The sequence below is a fragment of the Ciona robusta genome, chromosome 1 (genome assembly GCF_009617815.1).
Source record: "Ciona robusta chromosome 1, ASM961781v2".
NCBI classification, from domain to species: Eukaryota; Metazoa; Chordata; class Ascidiacea; order Phlebobranchia; family Cionidae; genus Ciona; species Ciona robusta.
The window spans coordinates 11,168,825-11,187,233 of NC_143235.1; the positions used below are offsets into that span (position 1 = coordinate 11,168,825).

Here is an 18,409-nt window from a genome sequence, read left to right on the forward strand (position 1 = left end):
TGATGCAGTAGTAATAAGCAATTTACTATTAGGGATTGTCTATTGTAATAACTAAAATTGATTTATAAGTCCCATTTATTAAAACATTCTTTTCTTATATATAATATAAATCCTCAATCGTTTTTTGAAACTTTATTTTATACAATATTGTGATGTCATACGACGATGATTTTCCAAAAACACAGGTAAGTTGGTGCGCAAATCATAGATGAAATGTTGCAAAAATCGAGTACATGTATTATTCGTAGTTGAACAATAAACAACAATCGATTTACAATGTAAAACTTAGCCTTTTAAATATTCTTATTTTAACACTCATAGAAGCGAGGCATACAAAGCATTCAGATCGTCTTTGTTGTTTTTTCACTAATGGTGCGTTTATCTTAATTCTCCATACGGTACTCTTATTTTTCGGATCTGTTCTTTACACTGGAACTATTCTTTACAAAGAGAATGTTTCGTATCAGTATCACGGATAACTTGTACCAAAGAATCAGTTACGACATCTCGGTACCACCATCTGGATACCTTCCATACGATTCTCATCTTTTGTGTAAAACACAGTCAATCGACCGCCTCTTGGAAACCACCCTAGTGGAAAACATAAGTTATACTACTGGTAAAATGGAACAGTGTTAGCACCTAAATACCGCATTTTCTGATCGTGTTTTACCATTTAACAAAGGATTTTTAAATTCGTAAGGATATGCGGTGACGTACGGTAAATGTGTTTTGCTTATTAATTAAGAAACAGTAAAAAATCAAATTAAACATGTCTCATCTTACCCCGCCATTCTATACACAGTTTAAAAATATGATGACGTAGAAACTTACGTGGTATTGATATTTCGGACCATTTCACAGAACCATGGTCAGCAGAGTTAGTTGGTCGTTTCCGATGCGATACTGGTACTATGTCGACCCACGCAAATCTAACTCGGCTATTTTCTGTAACACAATCCTCGAATTGAATGTACGCCGACCTGGAAATTATAAGTTGAAATTTTTTAAATTGGCCAAATTCAGCATTATCAATTTTTTTACAATAAGATGTTTGCAACAAAGTGTTGTAAAAGTTGCAACTGTTGTAAAAGTTTTGTAAAGCATACGCGGGACTAAGGTTTTTTGTATAATATTGGTGGTACATATAGTAGAATGGGGTAAGATGGTACATGTTTTTTCTATTGTCTTGTCCTAATTGGTAGTGATAAAGAATATTAACAAAACCATATAACAGTAGCCTCTTGATTTTACATTTTAATTATTAACAGCACGAGTAGAAAATATATAATGATTCGGGATAGACGGGGTCCGCTTTTTTAACAAAAGATTTTTATGTGCTAATTTTTTATACAGGAATTTTCATTTTTTGTGTACTTACCATTAACTACCGGAAACATGAGAATTTTTTTAACACAATATTTTTTTTATTTTTTCATTTTATTTATTTATATATCCCGAGGTTTTCATTTTCACGTATTTTTCTGTTTTTCGCATGCCTACGGATAGAAAATATTTTTATTTTTATGTATTTTGTTCAGATTCGATCCATGTTTTGTTTGCGTATTTTTCATGCTTTGTTCCTTTTTTGCCACGTTTTTCATTGTTTAAATAAAAAGTATTGTGTCTACCCCTTTACAGTGGCGACACGCTATAATGTAATGATACTTCGCATGTACATTATCTGATACCTTTCACTTAAAAAGTCATGAAGCGTGGACCAAAGGTTTTATAGTACTAGTAACAAATAAAATATAACTATCAAAAAATGACGTAGCCACGATGACGGGATTACGTCAGGTATTGAGAAAGTTTCATTCTGAGTAATTCACCAATATTACTCTGCAAGCTTTATGTAATATTTTTTGTGTGCTAATCGAAAAGTTAATATTTTAAAATAAAAACTTACACAAAATATATTGTGTATGCTTAATTTCTTTTGTGCCGTTATAATAACATCATGTGTGGTTACAAACACAATTTTACAATCTAACGGCCAAGTGAACAATTGACAAATATAGTTATATAAATTTCATAACCTCAACAAACTATGAAAGTTTGCAAAGTGTTTTTAAAGTAAACGATTCCCAGATTATGTCTGTGTATCTCAACTGACTTACAATTATTTCGTAACTCCGACTTTAAACTAGAATTTACACGACGTAAATAATTTGCCTTGATCAAGTATTTACCTAAGCCCTGTAACATATAATACACTTTCAAAGACATGGAACTTCGTGTACATAACTGTGTTTATGATAGTGGTTCTTCGTAAGCGTTTTAACGTTATGTCGATTTCTCACAACATCAATCGCAAGAACCCGAACATAAACGCCTTCAATATGCCACGTATAAGATCATTTATTTAGGTTTTAGTGTTTTATAAACATTTTCTGCATTTCTTTGTATTTACAATACTGTTTAGTTATTGTATAGTAGGATGGGACCACATATGGAACACATTTTCGTTCTATTTTTCTCGTCATTTTTAGTAGTAAACAAAAAAAACATTTAAAGATTTATAAAACCGTATCCTCACGACTTTCATACGTTGTTTTTTATTGTTTAAAACACGATCAGGATATTTGGGTATTGTGTGATAAAGTGTCCCGTCTCCCCCACTGAAGTGTCCCGTCTCTCCCCACCCTACTATATATACTCAAAATATATTCTCGAAGTATATAAAATAGACAAACGTTCAAACTTATTATGTAACCTTATGTTTACATTGACTAATCCATCTACCCTTAACTTTCAACAAATAAAGCAATATTCAGGCACACAGCAACAAATACTTATTCTACCTCGATCCATCATCTAAGCAAGCGGTCATCGGGTAAAAAGCCACTGAACAGTTACTAGCAGCACACGAAGTCAAGACCACGCAGCAAAGAGTTGCGAGCAATAATTTAATTTCAGCCATCTAATTATTCTAATATATACGTAAAGCTTGATGAATGCGTTCTGGCAAAGTGATCAAAGCGAATGAGCTACGGGAAATATTGACGCTTTCGTTAAAACGCCAGGGGCTAAGCGGACCTGTATTTCTGTATAGCAAAGCTGTTATTAAATGACGTAAACAACTACACCCCAGGTGGCGTAATCAAGTTATATTTGGAGTTAAGGTCTAATGTGTATTATGGGTGTGTTTTTTTATGTTAAATGGGAAACAGGATCGTTATAATAGTTACTCATTTTCGTGGCCACCGAGGTTATACCAACAAGCCACTTCTCCCTCTCGTAACAAACTATATACTTTGAATATACAATAAAGAGCAAGTACAACGTGTGTGTTTCTGATATGGCATAACACATATAGTAGAATGGGGGGAGGACGGGACACCTTTAGCACACAATGTCTAAATATCCTGATTGTTTTTTTAAATACAACTAATAACGGTCTATGGAAGCCGTGAGGCGATTTTATATTTTTCGAATGTTCTTGTTTACTACCAAGTGGGACGAGAAAATAGAATGAAACGGTGTACCATTTTCCCCTACTTCATGTATTAGTATGGTCGTGTCTAATTAAGTAGTATATTACATTCGGAGCTTTTCATAACCTAATGTTTACTGGTTTCACTTCCCCAAACCAAACTAACACATGCCATAACGCAGTAATATATTCTGTATGCAAGATAACTTATCTCATAGACACACGCCTACGCATTTAACGTCGTACCAATACTCGAATCACTTCAACCACAAAGTTTAACAATCGAAACTATCGGGGATTTCCGCACTACAAATAACAACGAAGGAAGTCTGGGAATTTACTGGAGGGTAAAATTTACCCCAAAGTTTCGATCACGACATTTAAGACAACTTTTTCACAAAAAAATGTATTTACTTCAATACAAAAGTTAAAAAATAATAAAAACGTGTTACAGAGAAATCATTTGGATGTTAACGTTTTTGGATTTGGCACCAAAATGAACGGTTTGTACATATAATGTGTATAGGTGTAAAATTAAGGCAGTTTGGTATATATATTGATTCGGCATAATAAATAATAAAACGGTCGATTATCTAAAAAAATGTTTGCCTAAAGAACAAGTTGTTTGCAATACCAGTTGATATTATTGGATACAAAAAGAAATTTATTCCGCTGTTTCAATTTCATTGTGCGGTCTTTTTAGTATTTTGCATTAAAAGTGAAAAACAACTTATATATTACACACTGTAGTGTGGGGGAAGATGGGACACCTTTAACACATAATTTACAAATATCCCAATCGTGTTTTAAACAATTAACAACGGTCTACGGAAGTCGTGAAGATATGGTTTTATAATTCTTTGAATGTTCATCGTTTACTAACAAATTTGACGAGAAAATAGATTGAAAAGATGTCCCATCTTCCCCCACCAAGTTTTACCTCAAGCACTTGAAGGTCGTTGAAACTGACATGCAATTTAAACAAATATATTTTTTTAAAGTTCCATATGTGCTAACTAGTAAGCGGACACGCATAAAATAGAACACTTTTAAAGTTGCCCTGCCAGGATAAAATAAGTGGCATTCATATAGTACTGTGGGGATAGATGGGACACCTTCAGCATATAATATCCAAATATTCTGACAGTGTTTAAATCAATTAACAACGGTTTATGAGAGTCGTGAGGTGACGGTTTCATATCCTTGAATTTTCTTTTATTTACTTTCAAATGAGACAAGAAAATAGAACGAACAGGTGTCCCATCTTCCCCCGCCCTACTATATTTATCATTCTAGATTATTCAGATGTGTACCTTATGCATTAACATTCCATTAGTTAGGCGTGCAGAGGAATGTTTTATCGACACAGGTTTGCGAAAATCATTTTTTAGTTGCTTTTGCAAAGTCATTGCTGTGTTGAAGTATTCAGTTAGACTGTAGAGACCAATAGCAGAAATGAGCTTTTCAAAAACCAATTGCCCACCAAACGCTGTAATGTAATCATTCTGTTTGCCTTGATCGCTGTACAATTTCAACCGTAACTGGCATGCGACAGCCACAGCATATTCCAGACAATGTATAGTTTCGTGGTCCAGTACACCTTGGGAATTGAGATCATCCAATATTTGAAAGCTGGAAAGTCCCTCTACGCCATAAATGCGCCCTAGTCCGGCAACGAATAGCACGATGCCTTGATACACAAGCTGTTTTACGACGTACTTCCCACTAAAGATCGCATTTTTTAAGTGGGTTTCAGTGGAATTATACTTGAGATCTCGTTCAAGAATTCGTTCGAAATCCTTAAAGTTGTTTTTAAAGTCATTAAGCCTTCTAATTTCACCGGCTTTATGGGCATACTTATCATACACGTCTTTGCTGCCGAATATGAAACATGGCCGCGACAGCACATCTGCAAGGTTATAACCGTTCTTTAAATCTTGTTCAATTTCCAAGTATTTTAACATTTCGCTCACCGGTTTGATCAGTTCCGTTTTCCAAGGTTTAAGTGTGGTACCTTGCTGCCTACCGATCGGTAGTTTACAAGCGTGAGGTAAAAACCCGTCGAGTGCAATACCGCGCGGGGTTTTTGCATCGTAAAACCACCATGAATGTTTACTCGACGAGTTGTTAAGCGTGGGCACAGCAACGCAAGGTATTATGGTCTCACAGAGCCCAATTATTACAACGTGAAACAGTACAGAGAACCACTTAAAAAACTGAATGACAGTCTCTGACCCCTCACGTTTGATGACGTCATCATTTAATACTATGACGTGTTCGAAATCTGAATATGGAGTAATTTCCCCTCTTGCAAGGGAGCCCAATCCAACTATAGCGAACTTTGTCGAATAAGGCGGCACGCCAATTATATCTAAGACTTTTTGTGCAATAAATCTCATTATAGAAACATATTCTTGAGTGATTGTACCAAGCAGTTTTCTAACGGCAGATATTCTTTGTCTCTCCAGGGAGATTTGTGAAGATTTAGTGTCCATTCTTTCAATACAAGAAAATGCTTGTAATTCAACGGCAGTTTGCTTGCGTAGGCTTTGTATTTTCTGCGACACCTCTTCAGAAATATCCATTAAAGACGCATTCTTATCTTTACAGTCTGATAACTGAAGTAGATGCAAGCACAGCTCATTTAAATCATCGTTAACTTCATCCAGGTTAGCTGGTTTTCGAAGCTTAGCTCCAGCAAATAAAGCGGCGCTTCTTATTAGGCTCAGCATGTCTGGGCTTTTCTGTCTGTATATTTTCCCGAGCTTATGCAAAATGACAGCAGATTCTTGTGGCTGCTTTTCTACACCTTTCTGGTCGCAAAGAGTTTTCAACTTTTCAATTAGCTCAAGTTCACTCTCCATAGCTAGCGTGTGGCATTTGTTTATCGCTGCCTTGTGAACCTCGAATGTCCGTAACAAATGCTGGGCTTACAGCAGACCACCATGCTTACTCAAGCGAACTATTCACTATGACGTCACTACGTCACGTCTGCTTCGAACTGTAGCAGCAGTTTTAAGACTGAGGAGAATTAACTTCGAATTTTATGTCTCACCAAGTATATCAGAAACGATTAGTAAACATCTGGCGAAAGTCTTAAAGATATTTCGTGAATTCCAAATAGATTCAACGCGATTCGGTGTAAAACGAGTTGTCTCGTTTTAGTTGTGACTTGACGAATAATAAAGCTTTGTAAGCACACCCTGTAAGTGTAAAACGAACACATTAACACAATTCAACTTAAACAATAGCGTAACCTGAAACCTTGTCTATTGATATAATAAATACGCTGTACTACACAATTAGCTGCAGCTGTCTTTCAAAAAACAAAAAAGCAATTGTATCTTTTACATTTTTAACAATCCGAACTATATACTCATACAAAGAAATCGTTGCGCAAAAGTAAACAATACCACCGTTACTATTATGGCTTAGACGCACACAGTCTATTCATCATTTTACGAGAGGCCAAATTACACAATAACCAACCGCGACTCATAAATTAAAGGGTATATACGCCATTCAAGCGACCCCAAGTCATTGTTACAGTGCAACGGCAGGTATTGTGACGTAATAAGAAACACATTCGAGTATATTATTCTGGAACGTTTCGATTCTGGAAAGGTTTTGTCTCAGTTTATGACAACACAGGTTTGGAAAGATGGTTTAGTATTGGAATATTACTTACGACACCGTTGCATTTAATACAGTTCAACTAATACAGTTCAGATTCAAGTAAAAATATTTAAGTCTGCCGTACTCAGAGAAGTTTATGTCAAGTTACGAAATTTGAGAAGAAGATAATCATGAGATTAGGACTTCTGTTGTTTATTATAATTGAAACATATGGACACTAGAAACCAAAACAAAACTCGCCGTAAGTGGTTTCTCTGCATCAGTTTCAATTATTCATATTTGTGCACAACAGTCGCTGTTGCTGTTACTAAGAGACAAGACCAACTCGCTACCGCTTTGCGCATGCGCAGTATGGGTGTAAGTGGACGCTGAAAGTTGGGTTGTGTTCTGGAATCTTAGTGATATTTATGGATATATATATAACGGTTTTATCAACAATTTGAAAAAGGATTATCTTTGACAAAACTTTAATATTGTAAAATGTTATTGTTGAAAGAACAAAACGAAAATCTCTTGTAGGCTAATGTGAGCACACGTTAGTTAAGGTTATATCAAAAAGGCAGTGATCGTAGTTCTAGAAATATTGCGCCTTGCTGATTAAAAGCAGAACGTTGGGTAAATAGTTTTATCTATTATATAGTAGGGTGGGGAAGATATTTGGATATTATGTGCTAAAGATTTTCCATCTTCCCTCACCTTGTTATATTACTTTAGTTGTGGTACAGTTTTAGCAGTGGCTTTCGTATGTAGGCTACTAACGTGAAATAATGCGTGAATACGTCTATACCGAGTTTAAAGTTAAGATACTGCAAAATAATGTCAGAAAAGCGTTTCTTTTAATAAATAATTAAATCTAATCTCGCTTTGATCATGGCGAAGAGTAGAGAAGTCGGTATTTACGCCAACAGCCTTGGGTTAGAAATTACTTTTGATAATTAAGCAAATGATATACAGCTATAAAGCTTAACGTTCAATAATGCGACAATTTAATGTACAGTTTCGTTTTATAGGCACTGTCCAAAGTTGCACTATCTAAATAGAATGCGTTGCGTCTCGTTAGTATATAGTTTAAAAACACCGTATGTATGACCTTGCATAAACGTACTAAAATATGAAATAAAACAAGGTTTTCAAACAGAATGAATATATTACATAAAACTATAATGCGATAGATTATTTTTTTTATGTTTTTTAATTAAACAAAAGCATTCGAGCTTAAGGATCATATTACGTCATATAGTTCATGCAAATTTTCGACAGAAACGAAACCGCAATATGCTTGTACGTCATCGGACACGTCACGCACCAACGTCGGTGTGGTTGAAACGGTGTTTTGCTTTATCGTTAGCGATTGGGAATGAAATATTGATGATGTACAATCACCACACACAACGGAGAGAACAAGCGCTAAAATTTAATTGCTCTGCACCGCGCATGAGTGGTTGGTTTCATACTGGTTTGTTAGAAGACGATTTGTTTGATAATTTAAACACAGTTGTTAGGTATAGGTTCGAATTTCGAGGTTCAAGTTTCTTAAATAAAACAAGATAATTAAAATGCTAACTATTAAGAAAATTAGGAAAAAAATATTTAAGGAAAATTTATTTTCAGTTAAGCAGTTAATGAAAGAATAGTTTCGATTGTATTTGCCGCCTAAAACTGACCTAGCCCTAAAATTCTATATGGATGATACCTTTGTGTGAAAAAGAAGGATATAATAAAGAGTAACAACACGAACTGCCGAAAGAGAGACTTTATCCGCCACGAACGATGAATTGTGAGTTTACTTAATGTTATAGTTAATCTAAAAGTGTAATTTAACTAATAATTCTTATTTATGACAACAAAAGTTTATTATACAAATTATACAGAGGCTGTGGCTAACCCATATATACTCCGTCTATATATTAAGACTGAAACGACATATAGGGTGTATGTATCGTATTGTAAAATGAGCAGGAAATAAATACGTAGTAGAGTGGTAGAAGAAAGGACACGTTTAGAATACATTTTCTTGTCTCATTTGGTAGGAAACAAAAAATCATTCGAATTATAAAACTGCATTTTCACGACTCTCATATATAGTCCGTTGTTAATTATTTAAAACAAGTTCAGTATATTTGGATTTTATTTGTTAAAGGTATCCCATCTTATCCTCACCCTACTTTGTAGTTAGACAACGTGCGTGACGGTACTTTCTTATTTGTATGTTAACAGATTATTCCGATGGGGGACCCGGTACTCCCCCTTTTCCTTCACCACCCCCTGATTTGACGCCCCCGGTCATACCTCCTATTTCTAGCCCGTCTGTTGTTGTCCTGGAAACGGCCACTGAAGGGTTATTGCGGGTCAAAGTTGAGTCTGACGTCATGGCGTACATTTTATATTGTTTCTATAGAGAGTTCTCAAGAATTCAACAGGTGCGTTGTTGACTTATTTAATGAGTTAGTTTACTCTGCAGAGACGCAATGTCCACAGTTTTGTCCCATTGAAAATTAAACAAACATATCTCGATAGCGTCTAACTCGAATTTTTAAAAACGGAAAACAGCCTATAAAAACAGTTAAGCAGCAGGCATGCAGCAGAATTCTGTGTTTTTTTTATAGTATTGGCGATGAACGTGAACCGTAGGCTTAAGTAAATATTATACACACAACTTTAGGGTACGAGTTTACCACAACCACGTTTGCTGACAATCCAATTTATAATTTCTTAGATCTACCAAGTTTCAATCTCATGGTCAGGAGTCGATAACTGCGTGTTGTTCTGCGCAACCGCAAAAACAAACAAAGATCAACTGCCATTGGCCGCGCAGCGTTTTCTCGATTTCTATTATGACGTCAGTCAGGATCTGGTAGCTGTTCCGTTAAACGAACACGTGGCCAGCATTACGCTACACCAGTACCACAAAGCAACGTACCAGGTTAAGAACTTACACCCGAAAGTTATGGTGAAAGGCAAGTGCTTTTATATAGGAACTAAGTCGGTTATTTATACTGTTTAAGAAACAAAAGTCATACATGCTGTATTTTAAATACATTATAGAAACATATACATTGTTTCGTTTAATATTTTTGTGTAAGTTACAGGACAACCGTTATCTCTGTCTCTCTTTAAACAAAACTAAACATATTGCTCTTTAACCTCGAACACACAGTCCTTTTGGGGTTCAAATCCAAAATCTAATGAATAGGCAGCTTTGTAATCATATTCACAAGATACTAAAATTACTTTAACTTCATAGAAATCAAAGAAACAAACAGACTGGCTCTATATTGCTCAAGCAGCGAAGTTGAAAGTGCAAGAAGAACTTTTATATCTGCTGTCGATTCATGTTCGCCATCCCGTCTGCCTACCTCATACGAGGGGTCGTCTAAAAATAGCGATTGGGAATTACCCCAAACAAAAAAGAAACCGCTGGAGAAACGGAACTCGCTTGAAAAACAAGATTCCTCATTTTCTGAGAGCAGTTTACAAGATTTCTATGATTGCTCTCCGCCAACTAATCCCAAAGGACATAGTGACATTACTAGTAATTACAGACGACAAAACAACTACAAAACAACGAACTCAAGACAAGAATTCTACGCGAGAATACAGTAAGTTCTAATAAAAATTCATTGGAAACCATGAACGTCAACGTACACAATATATTTTTGCGTATAGCTTAATAACAAAATACAGTACGTGGGTTAAACACTATAGTCTAAAATGTGTTAAAATTACGTCTGTGTAAATTTACAATTTCATTTTTAAATTATTAATATATAGTAGGGTAGGGGAAGATGGGACACCTTTAGCACATAATATCCAGATATCCTGATCGTGTTTTAAACAATTAACAACGGTCTATGAGAGTCATGAGGACATAGTTTCATATTTCTTTAAATGTTTTTTGTTTACTACTAAATGGGACGAGAAAATGGAGTTAAAAAGTGTCCCATCTTTCCCCATCTTACTGTAGCTATTCCAATTGCCGATGTAGTACGCCATAGTTACGCTTATAGTCCGACACCAGGGTTTGTATATTAGCCATGGAAACCAAGAGATTATATATAGAAATACTTATACTCGGGCATTGTATCAATACGCACCATTCAACCGGTAAGCCACATCCTGACGGTGAAAACCTATAAGCCTAAGTATAGGTTTGACAACGATTCAATATGTTGAGTCTCACTGTGAAACTAAAATTGTTTCAATAGGAACGTGCAACGGACGTCATCCGTATGATAACCACCGATCTTATATTGAGCCGTGTATAATAGGGTGGGGGAAGATGGGACAATTTTTTATTCTATTTTCTCCTCTCATTTGGTAGAAAAAGAAAAAAAATCAAAGAATTATAAAACCGTATCCTCGCGACTTCCATAGACCGTTGTTATTTGTTTAAAACACAATCGGGATAATTGGATATTATGTGCTAAAAGGTACATAATATCCAAATATCCTAATTATCTCCCCCCACCCACAACTATATAAGTGAAAATGTCGGTTTTAAAGAGGCATAACCGAAAAGTCGTATACCTGTTATTACATGCTTTATATTAGCATTTCCTAGCTTTATGTAAACACAATATTATGCTCAAGATTTGTTACGCGCAGAGGTCCTTCTCCAAGAAAAGAATCTGAAGACGCCACGTCATCAAACGGCTCATCAGGTTACGGGAGTTTAGGAGGAACCTTAAGTCGTCGTATTGGGATGTATGACGCAACAAAGTACAGGACACATTCTGGTACGTACATTACTGTGGGGTAAAATGGGAAATCGTGAGCAGCCCATATTTTCTAATCGTGTTTAGAATAGCGACGCTATTTTAAAGTCCTGAGGATATGGTTAAATATAATTCCGTAAATATTTTTTGTTTACCACCAAATAGGAAAAGAAAAGATAATGAAAACATGTCCCATATTATCTCAGCACCCTACAATAACTCAAATATGTCTGAATCACACTGACCATTCATTATTGTACAGACAATTACTACGGCCCGAAGCATCGTCTCTTACCCCCACTCCCTCGGAGCGATTCTTTACGTCACAACGAGGTGTTTCGACAAAATCAACAATTACATCATTACGCAGCAGCTGGCGAAAGACACGTGTTAAAGCGGTCGCCGAAACGTTACGCGACTGAACCTTACGTCGAATCGGATTATGACGTCACGTATACGTCATCACACATCGAGCGACCAAGGACCCAGGGCAGATTATTAAGCCCAAGCCCAACATTGGATTACTTGCCGCAATTGGAAACGCGTTATAGGCCGAGTTCAATGTCGCGGCCGCGATTCGCCATCGGTGATGACGTCATAGAAGAATCTTTGTCGCTAAGGCCAAGAACAGACACCATGCGAGGGGTATGTAAACTGTACAAGTTATACTTCTGGCCTAAATTTTTGGTTTCAAGCAAAGGGTTCACCTATACTACTATAAGGGTGGGGGAAGATGGCACAGCCTTTGATTTTATTTTCTCGTCCCGTTTGGTAGTAGAAAAAGAACATTCAAAGAAATATAAAACCGTACTTTTGCGAACCCCATAGACCGTTGTTAATTGCTTAAAACACGATGAGAATATTTGGGTACTATGGGCCAAAGATGCTCCGTCTTTCCCAACCCATCTGTATATAATACAAAACTTATAGCGAACGGTCATTACTCGATGCAGCGCAGATATATACGCAACCTATGCCAACTAGAGACACTTCTAGCAGGACGTTGGTAGAGATAAACGCCATATACCTTAATCAGATAATGTATAGTCTTTTATATAACATGGGTAAACTGCTTCATTTTTACCAATTTTGACAAAACTAAGTATTCTTGGATTAAATTTATGTTTAACTATAAGTTTTAAATGCTTACAGAACCTATCTTAAATTAACATATAACTTATTCAAATACATAAAATGTTACTTGGTCAAAACTAAAAATCTGAATGTTTTTTGTCACCCAGGTCCATTCAAAAAGTATAAGTCCAAACGTGCGGTTACGACTAACCCCTGACATTGCTTCAAAACCGTCTTACATTCCGAAACTTAAATCCCCTTTCACTTTTAAGCAGAGACACAAGAATTACTTTGAGGTTTGTATAAGTGTGTGCGTTACGTTTAACTATGTAATAGGGTAGGGAACACCTATTCATTCTATTTTCTCGTCCCATTTGGTAGTAAATAAAGAATAGTCAATTATAAAACCGTATTTTCTCGACTCCCATATAGACCGTTGTTAATTGTTTAAAGCACAATCAGGAAATTTTTAGATATTTTGTGCTAAAAATGTCCCATCTTACCCCAACCTATAAAATATATAAAAAAATATCGTGTGTATGATGCTCAATATATTTAACTATGTGTGTATCAAACCATGAATAATTATGTACGGGCAATAATTAGGAGCTAGATGCACTACTCTACACGTTATTTTTATAATATTCTTTTCTTAAAGCTTTTGGCAAAAGTAAGTTTCCCATCGATTTAAGCGACAACAATTAGATTAGCTTATATTTAATTAAAACTTACGTGCGCTAAATTTTTAACAGCCCGACACAATGTAACGAATAGTACCTATAAGTAAAACCACACCTAAGCTATGGTATAGCCTATATTTGTGTTTTGTCTTAAAGTTATGTAGACTATGTGTTTATGTTGTAGTTTTTTGAAAGGTTTATCAAATTTATATTATTATAGACCTGTGGGGTAAGATGGGATACCGTTAGCACCTTAGACCCATTTGGACCGGTCCTGTTTTAAATAATTAACAACGCTGTTTTGGAGTCGTAAAGCTACAGTTATATAATCCTGTTAATATTCTTTGTTTACTACTTAATGACGAGCAAAGAGAATGAAAACATGTCTCATTTTACCCCACCCTAATATACGTCATAACAGGTGATGACGCCAACTGGAATCAAAATCGAAGTTCAGGAGGGTGACGTCACGGACGTTGATTCTGACGTCATGGTAAACGAAACAAATAGTCATTTACACGTCACAGGCGAGCTGGCGTGGGCTGTAGCAAAGCATGGAGCGTTCGAGATTCCGAAACTAACGAAGCTTCATGTCTCAATGAAAGGACTTGTGCCAGAAACTAAGGTACGTGGGTATTGTGACGTAAGAGCCGGAAATGACGTGTAAATTCGACTGCTATAGAATTTATCACAATATAACAGGTGATCAGCGTGAATTGAGTAGCACCATCTGCTCGTTACATTGTTACTGGGTAAAACGGAAATTCTGATGACATAATGTAATCCTGCGTATACCCTCGAAGAGTAGGGGACAAAGGGTGTAATATATTTCATGCCGTGTACACTGTACATATGTTGACTGTATAACCTTTTCTAGTCGTAGAGTGTCAAAGGTACCCTTATTATATTAAAGTCAAACAAAAACAAACAATACTTATAGTGTTAATATACACAAGTGGTCGACCACTGGGTCTAGTTATGACAACTGAATGTTTGAACAAGTTACTACCGCTGTTAGAACCCTAAGTGTTCTACAAACTAAAATGGGTTATTTTAAAGCTGATACCCAAACTAACCAAACACATTTGCGATTTGCGTATACAATTACAAAAAATAATTTTAAAGGTTGTGGTGACACCTGGTGTTGGACTTCCGAGTGTGCACATTGTACACGTGGTGACGCCAAAGTGGCAAAGTAGTAACGTCAAACGCAGCCGGAAGTTGCTCTACAACTCGTATAAAAATATTTTTAACAAAGCAAATGTCGAACTTAAAGCAAGATCGATCGTTCTACCTGTCATTGGGTTATGTGGAGGAAATAAACAAAGTAAGGAGTGGTTGTTGTTGTAACATGGCTGTTTAGTACAACAAGGTATGGGAGATTGGGGTGCGGCCAGTTAGACCAAGAGATAAACTGGATAATTTTTGAGAAATGTTTATTGTGGGTGAATACACTTTATACACACTGTGAAGTTATGATATGGTTGTTTTATTTTACAGTATCATTTACACACGGTTTATTTCATGCATCTTATTGTCCACCATTTGGTGCTTGGGCACCTTATACACCACACATGGTCTTTACAATTAAGTGTGTTTTTCTCGTACCGAACAAATGTGGCTATTTTATCGTTTTAAAAAGCACGATCTTCTAAATGGCATTTATTTTCAAAGGCGAGTCATACCCTCTGCACATAGCAACGGAAATGATGTACCAAGCGCTCGTCGCCTTCCTAAAACTAGGTTCTCCATATTTACGCCACATACGTTATATGGGGAATGATCCTGACCAAGTCAACCTCATTGTGACGTCAATAAAGCCGAAAATAGAAAACGTGCAGTATGATGCCAGGTACAGTAATTAGAGTATAGAGTTTAGACTATTTGATTGATGTTTTAGTATCAAGCGCTTGCAGTAAAGCCGCCGAATTGCAGTGGAAATTTGGACTACGTTTAAAAACGTTATTTAAAACTACATCCGCTCTGTGTTTGTCTGCAACGAGATTAAAACTGTAATATTTTGCTAGCTGTCAAACGTCACCGGCTTAATTTCAATAATGGTTTGAAAAAAACAGTGTTGCAGATAAATAAAACGATTTGCTGACCTTACACTGGTCGCCAGAGGTCATTTGCGACGACGCCTTTCGGGGCAAGGCGCCATGCTATTGCATGTGACCTTTAACGTAAAAAGACTGCGGTGTGCAGAAATATTTGTGCTAGTAACCTTTAAAGTTTAAACTATCATTCGAAATAGAAAAAAAAAACATATATATAGTAGGGTGGGGTAAGATGGGATATATTTTTATTCTATTTTCTTGTAAATAAGGAACACTTAAAAAGTTGTACAACCTAAGCCCCATGACTCTAAAAATCTTCTTAATTGTTAAAAATATGATTAGAAAATATGGGTTTTAGATGCTAGCAGTCCCATCTTCCCCACCCTACTTTATATACGTTTTTTTAGTGTAAACGTGTGTTTCGATGGAAATTTAGTTTACTAGCACAACTATTTTTACACACATAAAAAGTACCACGGATAAAAATAAAACATTGTTTATTACCAAATGGGACTATAAAACAAAATGAAAACATGTCCTATCTTACACCCACCCCTACTTATATCCCTAAATGTACAGATTCCTACGTCAGCAACAAACGAAGGTTCGCGAACTTTCCAGCAGTGGATCAAGCGGTAACATTGACGTCATGAGTGACGTCAACACCAATTACAACAACAGCCGGATGCAATCGCTTCGAACAACCCCGTCAAGTTATACGTCATCAACTACGTCATTGCCCTATGGAAATCTACATACATTGCAGCGACCGCCTCGGTAAAATGGTTTCAAACTACCATAGAAACAACATTATTTATTAAACGTAGAAACATTTCTATGTTGAATACCAGTTTTATGTTGAATAGTAAGCCGAATAATTGGTTATAAATCATAGATCGTCCGCTATTGAAAAATCCCCACAGTTTTTATCCTAATTTGCAAACATTTACAAATTCCGATGTCTGTTGCCTATTATCCTCGTTTAATTTAAAAAATAATAGCTTGCAAACCATTTTTCTCTTACTCGCACGACTATGTATGAAATAATAATCAAAGCGGATACGTTCTATGAAATAGAAGGGTGGGGAAGGTGGGAAATCTTTGGCACATATAATCCAAATATCCTAATTGTATTTTAAACAGTAAACAACAGTCTATGGGAGTTGTGAGGACAATGTTTTATATTTCTTTGAATGCTCTTTGTTTACCACCAAATTGGACGAGAAAGTAGAATGATAAGGTGTCCCATCTCCCCCACCCCACTTTACTATATATCTCAAATTTGTCAATGGTTAACCATAAGTCCAATAAATCCAACAGCCAATATCAAAATACTTTTACATTTCACTGTGACTTTGTCAAAAAGCAGCAAGAATTTCTTACTGGTTTATGCTTTGTATCATAAAACAAGTAACACATTGTATCACCGTTTTAATTTTTGAGTTTTAAAGAATCTTGTTAATTATTATTATTGGAAAAACAATTTAGACACACTTATGTATTTCACCACGCCAACCTCAAAGTACCTTTTGCTACCTATATGTTTTAACTTTATTGCAGAATATATAAAATAAATAAACTATCTATCAAGAAAATGGCCAGAATTTACGAAATCGAAAAAACGGGTAGTAACAACAAAACAACAGTTGTTAAAATATGCTTAATGATAAAACAGAAAAACAAATAACATTTTGGATAAAAGACGGGACCGTTAAAGCCTACGAACAATATAGTAAACGAACTCACGGTATATACCTTAATACATAACAGCGACGTAACACTATATTTAACCAATGGTATGAAGCATGTTGTGTTCCTGTACCTCTATTGTAATCTAAGAATCAAATGAATACGTTGTCTTAATGCAATCAAAGGAAATAAAATAGTTTACCAATCTAAATACGACCTAAATCTAGTTATATACAACAATAAAACATGCTCATTGTATTGTAACATACATAATATTTTGGATACCTATATATTCTTCCGTTAAGATTAAACTAAAATTATAAAAGCTGAGATATTATTAAAACGTTTACAGGGGCAGTCTTTGCGACAAACTGTAGTCAGTTAATATTGAACAAAAATGTTCTACGAGAACTATAGTCAGTTAATTATGAACAAAATAGTTCTACAAAGAAATATAGTCCGTTAATAATGAAAAAAAATGTTCTACGAAAAAATATAGTCAGTTAAACAAAAACAAAAATGGTCTACGGAGAACTATAGACAGTTAATATTGAACAAAAATGTTCTACGAGAACTATAGTCAGTTAATAATAAACAAAAACGTTTTAATATAAGGGCATGCTGAGGTATTTGGTATAGGTCGCTAAACCATTACACAGGCAGCTAAGATTGAGAATTATACTTATAAGGTGATTAGATCTGACACGTAATTGTTAAACGAAGTTAATGAAAGAATTATAACGCAAGGTAATATTAACAGAGTTATTAAAAATACCTTTATTAAAAAATTATTTCCAGCAGAAGAAATCGGATTTAACCTTTTTTTGACACTGCTAGTCTAACACCCCATGTATTATAAATGTGGTCGAACCGGAAATTGTGGTTCACATCCATTTATTACCACGTCAATACAAAATTAAACCTACATTTTGGCGAAAAAGTTAAGTGTTCTAAGTTTAAAATTGCAAAACGTGAAGGTATGTTACACAACATTCATTACAAACCGGACATTGGCAGATATGAACTAGTACTTTAGCGGCTCGTTAAGTCTGCACACGGGCTTGAATATTGGCATGGTATACAATGCACAAGCACTCTATGCACGAATACATTACGTGATCG

At 35.5% G+C, this 18,409-nt stretch overlaps 3 protein-coding genes across 3 annotated transcripts; 1 reads left to right on the forward strand and 2 right to left on the reverse strand.

The window, feature by feature from the left end:
• Window positions 1-117: 117 nt before the first annotated feature.
• On the reverse strand, window positions 118-3,045 carry LOC149743136 (uncharacterized). Its single transcript, XM_089883607.1, has 3 exons — window positions 2,805-3,045; window positions 835-983; window positions 118-591 (listed from the first exon to the last, which is right to left on the reverse strand). Exons 1-3 carry the CDS (start codon window positions 2,921-2,923, stop codon window positions 494-496), a joined length of 366 nt encoding a protein of 121 aa, XP_089739733.1. The 5' UTR covers window positions 2,924-3,045; the 3' UTR covers window positions 118-493.
• Window positions 3,046-3,759: 714 nt separating this feature from the next.
• LOC149743137 (uncharacterized) lies at window positions 3,760-7,679 on the reverse strand. The gene is made up of 2 exons (XM_089882860.1): window positions 4,750-7,679; window positions 3,760-4,401 (listed from the first exon to the last, which is right to left on the reverse strand). The coding sequence occupies exons 1-2, from the start codon at window positions 6,298-6,300 to the stop codon at window positions 4,378-4,380; spliced, it is 1,575 nt and encodes a 524-aa protein (XP_089738986.1). The 5' UTR covers window positions 6,301-7,679; the 3' UTR covers window positions 3,760-4,377.
• A 496-nt stretch (window positions 7,680-8,175) lies between these two features.
• LOC149743138 (uncharacterized) lies at window positions 8,176-17,193 on the forward strand. Its single transcript, XM_089882671.1, has 11 exons — window positions 8,176-8,849; window positions 9,290-9,492; window positions 9,789-10,029; window positions 10,317-10,671; window positions 11,678-11,808; window positions 12,050-12,432; window positions 13,029-13,157; window positions 13,963-14,166; window positions 14,667-14,868; window positions 15,216-15,393; window positions 16,178-17,193. The coding sequence occupies exons 1-11, from the start codon at window positions 8,843-8,845 to the stop codon at window positions 16,377-16,379; spliced, it is 2,235 nt and encodes a 744-aa protein (XP_089738797.1). The 5' UTR covers window positions 8,176-8,842; the 3' UTR covers window positions 16,380-17,193.
• Window positions 17,194-18,409: the final 1,216 nt, after the last annotated feature.

Bases quoted from the DNA above. Each gene is read 5' to 3' on its own strand.
- LOC149743136 (XM_089883607.1), bottom strand. From the start codon at position 2,923: ATGGCTGAAATTAAATTATTGCTCGCAACTCTTTGCTGCGTGGTCTTG. The intron at 984-2,804 runs GTAGAATAAGTA...TATAATTTCCAG, and splicing joins TGCTTAGATGATGGATCGAG to GTCGGCGTACATTCAATTCG. The intron at 592-834 runs GTAAGTTTCTAC...GTTTTCCACTAG, and splicing joins GTCCGAAATATCAATACCAC to GGTGGTTTCCAAGAGGCGGT.
- LOC149743137 (XM_089882860.1), bottom strand. From the start codon at position 6,300: ATGGAGAGTGAACTTGAGCTAATTGAAAAGTTGAAAACTCTTTGCGAC. The intron at 4,402-4,749 runs GTACACATCTGA...ATTGCATGTCAG, and splicing joins ATGGAATGTTAATGCATAAG to TTTCAACGACCTTCAAGTGC.
- LOC149743138 (XM_089882671.1), top strand. The intron at 10,030-10,316 runs GCAAGTGCTTTT...TTAACTTCATAG, and splicing joins CCCGAAAGTTATGGTGAAAG to AAATCAAAGAAACAAACAGA. The intron at 11,809-12,049 runs GTACGTACATTA...ATTATTGTACAG, and splicing joins AAAGTACAGGACACATTCTG to ACAATTACTACGGCCCGAAG.